A 12,738-nucleotide genomic window follows, 5' to 3' on the forward strand; every position below is an offset into this window, starting at 1 on the left:
AAATTGTAACTCGATCCACTTTGACTTCCTGAAGCGACAGAGGACAGAGCTCCCCAGAAGACAGCAAGGGCCAGCCAAAGTGCTTTACCCCAGTCCAAATACATCCCTCCCCCACCAAAATGCCTTACCCCAGCACAAGTGCAGCCTCTCACACCCACCGCCCCCCCCGCCACCATAGATGGGGCAGGCATTGTGTACGGATTGTTTAGAGGTTTATTGGATATGAAGTGAGTCGTAACTTCTGGATATCATTCACTCCCAACTGTGCCCCTTGTAGGGGGTTGGAAGAAGGTGGTCAGTCTTCCGAGTTCCTCCTGATCTGCACCCCCCTCCCCCCAGTCTCTCTCCCTTCCAGCCTCTCATTCTCTTCCCACCACCAACCCCACCCTCCCTCCCCCCCCACCACCACCACCTTCTCTCCCTTCCAGTCTCATTCTCCCCCACGCCTCTCACTCTTTACCCCTACCACACCCCACCCCGGCCTTTCTCACTCTCTTCCTCCTTCTCTCCCCACCCCCGCCCACAATCCATCACTTTGCTCTTTTCTGCATTAAATGTAATCTGCCCATTCCACCAGCTTGTTTATGTCCTCTTGAAGTTTATCACTATCCTCCTCAGTGTTCACTATACTTCCAAGTTTCCGGTCATCTGCAAATTTTGAAATTGCCCTGTACACCCAAGTTATTAATATACATCAAGAAAAGCAGTGGTCCTAGTACCAATCCCTGGAGATCACGATGTACCTTCCTCCAGTCAGAAAAACAACCGTTCACCACTACTCACCGTTTCCCATCACTCAGCCAATTTCGTATCCATGCTGCCACTGTCACTTTACTGGCAAGGCTACTATGTGGCACTTTATCAAACGCTTTTTGGAAGTCCATATACACCACATCAACCATGACAATAACAGAGACCTGGCTCAAACAAGCACATGAATGAGAACTAAACATTCCTGGCTACAATGATCGAGAATTTGCGGTCCTGATGAAAGCAAACTGGCAGCGTTTGCAGTCATTTTGATTTTCAAACTGAACGCAACTTAGCGCATGCCTTCTTGCCTAATGCAGAAATCCTGAAGATGCAGTTTGTCATTCACTGCTCCTCCACAGGCTGTGCTGTGCCTCTCCCTCCCCAGCTCACAACAGAGCCGGCAATCAGTGAAATCTCTCAAATTGTAGAAACTGATGAAAACTTTGGTTCCTCTGCAGTAATACTGCTGTTTAATACCCCACTAAAAGCTAGACCCAAAGGGATTAGATGTAACTGTGGCAACAAGTGCGGGTCAGATGCTGGCTATTCTGTGGCAAGTGTCTCACCTCCCGACTCCCTAAAGTCTTTCCACCATTTACAAGGCACAAGTCAAGAGTGTGATGGAATACTCTCCACTTGCCTGGATGAATGCAACTCCAACAACACTTAAGAAGCTCAACACCACCCAGACAAAGCATCCCGCTTAATTGGCACATCATTCACCACCTTAAACATTCACTCCCTCCACCAGCAGCGCACCGTGGCTGCAGCGTGTACCATCTATAAGATTCACCGCAGCAACTTGCCACGATTCTTTCAGCAGCACCTCCCAAATTCGCAACCTCTACCACCTAGAAGGACAAGGGCAGCATGCTCATGGAGAGCACCATCACCTGTAAGTTCTCCTCCAAGTTACACACCATCCCGACTTGGAAATATATTGCCGTTCCTTCATCATCGTTGGGTCAAAATCCTGGAACTTCCTTCTTAACTGCACTGTGGGAGCACCTTCACCATAAGGACTGCAGCAGTTCAATGTGGCGGCTCACCACCACCTTCTCAAGGGCAATTAAGGATGGGCAATAAATGCCAGCCTTACCAGCGACGCCCACATCCAGAACAATTTTTTTTTTAAACTAGGGCTTTAATAGTGCATTGACTACTAAACAAAGGTTATGGCCATGAAAAGTTAAAAATTTAATTGTGCAGTGTCAAATTTATCCATTTTAATAAAAATTAAAATGGAGAAACTTTTTTTTAATTTTTTTTTTTTTTAAAGTTTTTTTAAAGCTTTTCAGGTTTGCTATTTTCCCACTCAAGAGCCCCACTCTTTGTTTTGCGCTAACATTTTTTTTTAAATTAAAATTTTAAGAGCTCACTCACTTCCTGGTTCACTGCAAATTCTGTATTTTGATTGGCTGCTTAGACAACTAGTTGAAGTCATAGCAGCTCGCACTCCGCATCAGAAAACCCAAACTTCGCCAGAGATTGCGAGATATTTACATGAAGCTTACTTCAGAGCCAGTGGTGAACATCTTGGCTTGGCTGCTGACCACAAATTCCAGCGCATTTTTGGGAGAAATTGAGAATGGAAAAAATTACGAGGAGATGGCTGTATTGACCAAAAGGTACAGCCCTGGAAAAGGATGATTTAGGGCCTGAATTTGCAGCCTGAGGCTTCCCACGGGGGAATGCCTCCAATCCGCAAATAAAATGCCTGTGTACCTGGTAGTCCGGGATATACGGAGATTCACAGTCCTGGGCCTCTCCAGGCGTGCGTGGGTAAAGGCCCACGAATCCCAGGGCGCCCTCGAGATAATGTGGGCCGGCCCAACGAGTGAAAGCAGGGAATCCCCAATCATGCTCATGGGGATTCCGTATGTATGGAATCCCCATAAGCATGAATGGGAATACCCCAAGAAATACACGTACACATCAAATAAATGAAAAAAAAACATTACATATTTAAAATTAAAATGGCATTTAATTAAATATTGAAAACAAAAATTTAATTTTTTGAAAAAAGTATTTAAAAATAACCATATCTTATTGATTTAAAATGAACTAAAAATGAATTATTTTCACTCTTGCTTTTACCAGGTGTAAGAATTTCACGGGAATTCGCTGGGCAGAGGTTGAGCAAATAGTCCAACTGTCCGCACGCGGATGCCCTTTTCCCGGAGATACGTTGAAAGATTCTTGACAGATCGCAAGTTCCGGGTTATCACTAAATCCAGAACTTGAGCAGCCCTCACGGGCGCGTATGCACACTTGTACACGCATATAGGGGCTGCAAATTACAGGCCCATAGATTCTGTCTTTGAACTCTTATCTATGTGGTTAGAGTTAGAGAGCTATTATGCTGCTGGGTGCATACTATGAGTCATCAAATACTGGGAAGAAAATCGAGGAGCAAATTTCAGAAAGCTGCAAAATAATCAATGATAATGGGGGACTTCAATTATCCAAAGAAGACTTGGGAAAAAAGTACCGGGCAAGGAAAAGAATGAATTTTTGAAATATGAACACAAGAACTTTCTTGACCAGTAAATTTCCAGCCCAACAAGGAAGTAAGCAGCACTGAATCTAGTTCTGGGGATTAAAATGGAATATGTTTCAGTGGGAGCGCATTTGGAAAACAGTGATCACAATTGTTATATATGCAGACTATCGACATACTCTCTGTGTAGTCACTGTATAGTTGCATAAGATGGAGACTTGTTTACCTGATGTACTATCAATAAGGTTTGCACTGTGGATATACATGCTGGGACCACTGGTGGAGACTGGGGTTTCCTATCCTGCCCTGGTGGCAAGGGCTGCATAAAAGGGGAGCCACCATGCAGCTTCCTCACTCTGGAGTTTGGAATAAAGGACCAAGGTCACTATAGTTTGAGTACAACACATTGCCTCGTAGAGTCATTCACAGGTACAGTACAGACATAACTACACTAAACCTAATCATCTTGTTATGGAAAAAGACAAGGATCAAAAAGGTGGTGAAGAACTGGAACATAGCTAATTTTAGTGAGGTTAAATGTCAGGTTCATAATACAGCAGAGAATCAAGCAGAATACAGAAAGTGCAGAGGAGAACTAAAAAAGAAAATGAGGACCCAAGAGTGTATGAGAAAGATTAGCAGGCACTATAAAAAAAGAACACTTTTATAAACATATAAAAAAGGAAAAGAATAATCAAAGGAAGGGTGGGGGGTGGGGGGGGAAGCGATTAAGGACCCAAAATAAAATCTTGCCAAGGACATGGCTGGGGTAATAAAATATATGAGTACTTTGAGTTATGTTAAACCTTTATAATTTACTGGGTAGGCCTCAGCTGGATTCTGGGCACCATGCTATGGGAAGGATGTGAAGGCCTTGGAGAGAATACAGACGAGATTTTCTAGAATGGTAGCAGGGCCTTCAGTTATGTGACAAGACGACAGAAACTGGGATTATTCTCCTTAGAGCAGAGAAAGTTAAGAGGAGATGAAACAGAAGTGTTCAAAATTCTGAAGGGTTTTGAAAAGAGCAGATAGGGAGAAACTGTTTCCACTGACAGGATGGGCAATAAGCAGAGGGCACAGATTTAAGATAATTGGCAAAAGAACCAGGGGGAGCGGAGAAGAATTATTTTTACGCGAGTGGTTATGATCCAGAGCGCACTGTCTGAAAGGGTGGTTGAAGTATTAGTGACTTTCAATAGGGAATTAGATATATACTTGAAACAGAAAATGTTGTCGGGCTATGAGGGAACAACAAGATAGTGGGGATAATTGGATAGCTCTTTCTGGCAGAGGCATGATGAGTCCAAGGGCCTCCTTCCGGGATACTGCACTATTCTATAATCTTATGAAGTTCATCTTAGTTTACAAATTATTTGGGAAAAAATTCTATAAAATAAGCTAAAACATAAATCAACTTTTTCACTAAGAAAACAAAGTAACTTTAACGTAAATAGAACAGATGTTGATGACATCTGGAAGCTCAATTTTCAGAGGTTGACAGCTCCAAATAAACTAATTAATGAAGGCAACCAAAGTCACAAAAGACATCTTGACAGGTAAGTTAATCATATTTTTGTGAATTTCAAATGTTTATTACATCAGAAACTTGTTTTAATCCTGTACTCCTTAAGCAAAAAGGGGAAGAGATCGTAGACAATAAAAGATTTTCAAAAAGTAATGAGACATTTGATTGGTTCCCCTCCTTGTTTCTCAATAGGTTCTTATAACTGGTCATTCATGATTGGTGATCATCAGTAGTTTCTCATTGGCAGTTTCCTCATCACTTTTCTCATTTCTGATTCATACATTCCCTATCCCCAGTTTTGATATGTTACTTTTTACTTTGAGCCAGTTAACCAAGTGTGATACCAATATTGACCAGATTTACTGAGTGGAGACAGACAGATGTTTAATAGGATTTTATGTTGAATCTAATTTATTTATTTTAAGATTTTTTGCCTGTGGTCTGGAATTTGTATTTAAACAGTTCTTTTTAAATATAAAAAGTAGTTGTTAAATTTATATATATTGTTTATACTTTTTAAAGCTATTAATTTTTGACTGCAATATTGATAGTTAATGTTTGATTGAAATTTCTAGTTAATTTGTTTTATGGTGTCTTTTTACAATAACAATTTCGATTACATTTTAATTAAAAATAAGTTTACATCATCATCATCATAGGCAGTCCCTCGAAATCAAGACAGACTTGCTTCCAAAAATGAGTTCTCAGGTGACTCTACAGTCCAATACGGGAATTGCAGTCTCTGTCACAGGTGGAACAAACAGTCGTTGAAGGAAAGGGTGGGTGGGTGGGGAGTCGAACGCTCCTTGCACTTGTCCTCCACATGCTCTCGGCGATGAGACTAGAGGTGCTCAGCCTCGACTTGGGCCAGGGATTCCCAGATACCAGGTGGACCATTTTCCATACCTCGGGAGCCTATCAGCAAGGGCAGACATCGACGACGAGATCCAACACCACCTCCAGTGCACCAACACAGCCTTCGTTCGCCTGAGGAAGAGAGTGTTCGAAGACCATCACCTCAAATCTGGCACCATGCTTATAGTCTACAGGGCTGTCGTGATACCTGCCCTCCTATTTGGCTCAGAGACGTGGACCATAGACAGTAAACACCTCAAAGCGCTGGAGAAATACCACCACGCTGTCTCTGCAAGATCCTGCAAATCCATTGGGAGGATAGATGCACCAACGTCAGTGTTCTCGATCACAAGGAGCTGAATAGACCGGTTCAGACTTTTCTGACGACAGTATTCAGTTGGGGATGCCACAGGAATTGGCTTTAAGCTTTTGCAAAATTCTAGGGAGCCTGGCTATATTCCACAGAAGGAATATTCAAAAGGAACCATTAAGATAGCAAGAAAATAGTTTGAAACAAAATCCATCAAGATTCACATGTTAATCTCACTGCTCAGGAATCAGAGAATATACTTAGTGATGATTGAAACTTGTGGCTCTTGGTTGAGAAGTAGTGTTATTTTTCTGGCACTTCAGCTTTGAATGGGTGGCCACACCAGACCTAACCATTGGATTAAGCAGTGACTTAGTGATGTCGACTAGGTCATCCTTTTCTTCTCAGTCTTACTATCAGAATCAAGACCGTCATGCTGAATCACCAGGGAGGGTTCGAAGGTAAGCATGAGGACAAAGCAGCTATGTTTCAAATAAGGTCTGAAATTACCATTTTTGGTACAGTCTAACCTAACTAGTCCAATCCCACCGCCACCACCCCCCTCAGATTTCAGCTGCTGCCATGCAGAAGGTAGTTTAAGTGAAGCACTGTGACTTCCCAAGGAAGAATACTCCCTGGTACTCATCAACACCCACAGGAATTGCAAGAACTACATTGAAAATCGGCGTGATTATTTCCACAGTGTTCAGAGTCCCTCCGTGCACTCGTTGGGAGAGAGAAGGTTGGGAAGATGTTGGGACAGAAGGTGGGGGGAGGGGGAAAGGAAAGAGTGAGGTGGTCAGGGACTCGTTTTGGGGTGGGGGTGCAGGAAAGAGAAGGCCAGGGATGACAGAGGGGAGGAGGGGAGGAAAGGAGGAGGCCCAGCAGCATACGTTGGGTGGGGAGGGAGGAAAGGGAAGAGCAGTCAAGGGTTGCTTTGAGGGGGTGAAGGGAGAGGAGGCTGGGAGCACGTTGGGGGAAGAGAAGGCCGGGAATTCGCTGAGGGAGAGAAAGTCAGGAACTCATTAGGGGAGTGAAGGTCAGGAACACGTTGGCAGGGGGGAGGGAGCACCGTTAAGCTGCGTGGGCAGTCTGGAGGTCCCATACAGGCCGCAAAACTGCTTTTAAAGTTGGGGGAAAAAATGCACATGCGTGGAAATTTGAATGGGCCACAGAGCCCCTTCAAGGAGCCATGCACTTCAAAAAGAAATCGGAGGAAATATTGGTGAGGAATGGGAGGGGGGGGGGGGGGAAAAAGGAGGATATGAGCATGGACACGAACCAGATGAGAAGATGGATTGCATTCTCCCGTCCTCTGTTAGGTCTGCATCACATTCTTCCACCCCTAACCTCCTTACGCCTGCACCATGTTGTCACTCTACTCCCCACCTCAGACCACAGCATTTCCAAAGGTAGCTCACTAGCACCCTCTCAAAGGCAACTAGGGATGGGCAATAAATAAATGATTTTTTTTTTAAAATTAGAGCATATTTTGTATCGAGCAAAACCACAGCCAAGGGAACAGGCTTGGCAGAATCAGCGGGGAAAGAAGATCCTGTTGAGCTTGACCAATATGCATGACATAACAGGAGATATATTTGCCCGACTTGACTATTCCAATGTTCTTCTCGCAAGCCTCCCATCTTCCACCCTCAATGAATTTGAGCTAATCCAAAACTCTGCTTTCATGTATTCTAACATGCAGCAAGTCCCATTCACCCATCACCCCTATGCTCATTGACCTACATTGGCTCATGGTCCACTAATACCTTGATTTTAAAATTCTCATCCTCATGTTGAAATTCCTCCATGGCCTCACTTATATTTAAGTTGGAGACAGACAGATGTTTGAAAAAGATAAGGAAGTCAAGGGTTATGGGGAGAGGGCAGGGAAGTGGAGTTGAGGACAGGATCAGATCAGCCATGATTTTATTGATTGGCGGAGCAGGCTCGAGGGGCCAAATGGCCTATTTCTGCTCCTATTTCTCAGGTTATCTGAACTTGGCAGTGTGAGGACTGGCATCTGCCTGTGACAATGACTGGATCAAATTAGACACTGCAGAGATCTTCATTACTCTTCAGTAGTCAGGATCAAATTACTTATTCTGGACAAACTGCTGGTTGTGTCTTGTCCTCCAAGGGGACCAATCAGAAATCTGGTGTTGCAAATAGATGCTACCACTGAAAATAGAGCCTAAATTTTAGCTACAGATCAAAACCTGCAATAAATACACAGCAAAGAACTTGTACTCCCCTCACAAATGCAGTTATCTTCATAGCAAATGAACTGGTCACAGTTCTGCACCAGTCAGCACAGAACAATACCTCACCTGCTGAAAGTACATAATAAACGGAGGGTAATAGTGCAAATTTTGTGTTAAATAAATAAATAAATACAGGCCCCTGACACATACAAGTTTATGCTTGCATACATCACAAGAATGACAGAAATCATAGATGGCTGCTGATGTCAAACCATCAACAGAGACTGATCCTCCACACAGTGATCAAAGCCAATGCCTGTCCATTGATGCAAGGTGCAGAGAATGTCCAAGTCTGAAGAATATCATTTGCAAACAATCCGTTGCTACAGTATTCTAGATTCACAAATTTTGTAGCTTACAGGTCATATAGTATTAGTCACCACATGATGCCTAATGCAGCATTAAAGCAGAGTACTGTTGCCATCTGCAGTACTGACATCGATGAACTGTGAAACTAAAATTAGTGCCCTAAAGAAAATGTTTGCACAAATTACTTATTTATTTACTCCAATTCAATTGATTGGTGTAAGTACATTATGCAATACTAAAATTAATCCACTATTAACAGACATTCAAATCTTGAGTTGCAAAATTAAATTACGACTCAATAAAACCAGATCAAAATAATAATGTTCGTTATAAAAACACAAAAAAAATAGCCTTACCACATCATCGGTCAATGTTTTGATATTCAAGTTCTGCAAAAAAAAAAAGGGGAAGATGAAAACAGCTCATCACTACATAATAATAAATAGTAATAGGCAAATGATTGCTGACTCAGGAAATAATGAACACGACAAAACAAAATTAACTTTTAAACTATATTCTAGTTTTTAAAATCATCCTATTGCTAAGATTTTTTTTTAAGTTTCATAGTTGTCAAGACCATCATACATCAGTCACTGCAGCAATAAATAAAATCTTTGAATGAATTCATAGCATACAGTTGTACATGCTATATGGTACAATCTGGTCATCCAGATTTACAGCCCAGCAATCCAATTATTTATGGCATTTAAGTTTGTATCGCTTTGTAGTTGATGACGATATGAAAGCCACCTTTTTTTTTAAAAAAGCCACTCTTTTCATTTCAATGAAATCAAATCAAAACATGTGCCAGGCTCAAAAAAGTTCAACAATGTAAACAGGCAACTATTAAACCAACCTCCTGCACAATCATAATTTAAGTAGCTCACTAAAATGGTATCAGCAATGTAGGACTACACTTAAACAACAATCTTGTTCTGCAGCAACAATCAAAATTCTACATATTCTCAAGACCTGAATAAATTATTAAATGTGAAGATAATTCTCATTTCATTCTTGAAAAACAATTTTACTTGGCTATTACTCAGTCAAGGGGCCATTCCACAGCAGTCACAACACACATCAAGTCTTTTAATCAAGCAAATCACAATTTCATTACAGTTTACATTTTTTTTTGGGGGGGGGGGGGGGGGGGGGAAGAAAGAGACAGAGAGAAAGAGTTAAAATAAGTGTTTTATGTACTGTTGGGCTGGATTTGCGGCAGGTTTTTGCCGCGATTTGACCTTCTGCAGCGAAAACCAGGTCGCGGGATCCACAGGTATCTCTTTGCAGCGGCACTTTCAAGTACCGCCGGGGAGAGGTGAGTCGACGTGCAACGCCGCGGATTGCGTTACCGTTGTACTTTCAGCACTCTCCCGTATGTTGCGCCCAGAATAGACAGGTCAAACCTGTGCAGCCGTCTCAGCAGCAGAAAGATATGAAAACCTGCAAAAAAGGCAAGTTAAGAGGGGTTTTTTTCAGCGATTCAATACATAATGATCGTGTAAATGTTTGTGTTTTTTTTTTCCCCCAAAATGATTTTTGGGGAAGAAAAGTGTTTGTTTTTCCTCCCGCCCAAGGCTTCACTTGTAGCACTTCTGTCCCCAGACTAAAGTTGCCAAAACACCTGGTTTGCACCGTGAATCGTCATGCAACACCGACTTTACCGACGTAAAGGCCGAAATTCGGCCTAAAAACAGTAGCACAGCAAACTGTTTGGCGTAACCAAAAATCTCGCCCATTGGGTTTCTATCAAGATTATGTAACATTCTTGGACGGTGAGACACTTTCCTTTGTTCAACCTGCTCTTCCAGTGACTAATCATTGTACACCTGCGACATTCTGCGGTTTCTGCATTTCATTGATTGCGACCACTTTACTTGGGTCGGCTTTGAGTCCATCACGAGACAATGTGTGTCCCATGTATTTCACTTGGGAGCTCTTTCAAACTTCAAACTCATTCAAAGTATTCAAACTTATCGAAGTTTAGTTTAATGTTTCACTCTCTGCATGAATTTGTGTAAGTTTGCGTCATGATCTTGATTGGCCTTTAAGTGCCTCATGGCATCCAGTGATCAAGATATCATCTGCAATCTTGTAGACTCCATCTAGACCCTCGAGGTTCTGGTCTAGCTTCTCCTGGAAGATTTCTGGGGCAGAACTGATGTCAAATGGCATTCTATGAGAGGGGAGAATGAGGGGGATCTCATAGAAACATTTAAAATTCTGACAGGTTTAGACAGGTTAGATGCAGGAAGAATGTTCCCGATGTTGGGGAAGTCCAGAACCAGGGGTCACAGTCTAAGGATAAGGAGTAAGCCATTTAGGACCGAGATGAGGAGAAATTTCTTCACCCAGAGAGTGGTGAACCTGTGGAATTCTCTACCACAGAAAGATGTTGAGGCCAATTCACTAAATATATTCAAAAAGGAGTTAGATGTAGTCCTTACTACTCGGGGGATCAAGGGGTATGGTGAGAAAGCAGGAATGGGGTACTGAAGTTGCATGTTCAGCCATGAACTCATTGAATGGCGGTGCAGGCTCGAAGGGCCGAATGGCCTACTCCTGCACCTATTTTCTATGTTTCTATTATATCGATATCGCCCCAAATGGAGTCTGGAAGGTCGTGAAGTAGGAGTAATCTCTAGTTCACATTGCAAGAAACCCTCCTTGCAGTCTGCTTTAGTGAAGACCTTTACATTTAATACATCTGTGGCAAGATGTCATCGATCACAGGAAATTAATAGTGTCCATGTTTCAGGGCATTGTTCAGATGTTGAGTGTTGATACATATTTGTATCTTTCCATTTGGTTTTTGTACAATCACTAGACTGGATACCCAGTCAGTTCATGATGATTTATCATTCTTCCAAACCATCGAGTTCCTCTTTAGTTTGTTTGATCACTATTGGCACCCGTCTGGGCGGCATTACAGCTGGTGTCACTGATTCATTAAGTTCAAGGTGAACTGTCCCTGGCATGTGTCAAAGTCCCTCAAACCCATCCGGATACGCATTGTTGTCAGTTTTTGACACTAGCGAGACGTTTGCCTTGTTTGTAGTTTGCAATTCGCATGGTTCATTTACCACTGTGATATTCTGATGCTGCACTTTGATCAGTTGTAGCTGTTAAGCAGCGCGGGAGCCAGTGGTGCACTTTGGCCCTCAATGATCACAAAGGGCACAACGGACTTTTGCTTGTTCTTTGTATCTTCCAGTGGCACATTACAAGACCCTGCCACAAATGTAGTGCCCTGAAGTAAGTATCTAAGAGGTAGCACAGATTGTGGGGCCACATGCAATTTGCATTTTTACCATTTGACCTTTAAAATGGAGAAGGTACCATAATCTTGTTAGGATATTTTCTGTCAGCTTTGTCCTTGATTGTAAAGATGCTTGGCAAAGTTGATCGCACAATGACTTCAAAAATGAGAATCATAACTCTCTTCAGAAAGTACATGAACTTTTGGCTTGCCCTTATATTTAGGGTTGTGTGTGGGCTTCTGCCTCGATCCACTCGGTCTGCACTTTTGAGAAAAGTGATTTCATTTGCCGCAACTTGCGCCAGTCTTCCCATACGCTGGGAATTTAGTTTTTTTGACAGCTCGTCTTTTGCTACAATATCTGCAATTGTTCATGAACTCTGAATTCTTTTTGTGTGGTAACTGCCGATTTGAAAGCCAACTGGAAAAAATTCAAACAGCTATGAAGTTATCACAAATATTGTGGAAAAACCAGAGTTAGGGTAACAACATTGATCACTGCCATTGGCAGCGATGTCCTAGATATCCACAATAGCCTTCCCTTCAAATCAGAGTAAGGCCTGCATGAAATTGAGATTATGGTGATGCTCTGGGAAGAGCACTGTAAAAGGCAAAACCAACATCATCTATGAATGATACCAGTTTAACAACTGTGTACAAGAGGACGAGCGGTTTGACAGATATTTCGTGAAAGAGAGCGAGCTGGCATGGTCATGTGATGTCTGCAAATTGAGGCGTGATTTCATCAGCGACTGCATAGTCTACGGAATATCTGATAACAAGCTGTGTAAGAGGCGGTTGCAAGAATTAAGCCTAACACTCAATAAATGTGTGATGCTCTGTAAAGCTACAGAGGCCACAGTTGCACAAATGAAATCCATGAAGCTCACTTAGACTCTGAAGATGTCAAAGCTGTCAAACAGAAACCCCGACCCACAAAAGACAGACTGTGGTGACTTC

The 12,738-nt window shown here is 42.4% G+C and overlaps 1 protein-coding gene across 1 annotated transcript in view; it reads right to left on the bottom strand.

The window, feature by feature from the left end:
• LOC139275018 (protein diaphanous homolog 3-like) overlaps positions 1–12,738 on the bottom strand; it is a 1,005,387-nt gene that overhangs the window by 952,758 nt on the left and 39,891 nt on the right. Inside the window, 1 exon segment of the mRNA XM_070891880.1 lies at positions 8,876–8,908. Coding sequence (XP_070747981.1) covers positions 8,876–8,908 — 33 coding nt within the window.

This window comes from Pristiophorus japonicus, chromosome 10 (genome assembly GCF_044704955.1).
Source record: "Pristiophorus japonicus isolate sPriJap1 chromosome 10, sPriJap1.hap1, whole genome shotgun sequence".
Taxonomy (NCBI): domain Eukaryota; kingdom Metazoa; phylum Chordata; class Chondrichthyes; family Pristiophoridae; genus Pristiophorus; species Pristiophorus japonicus.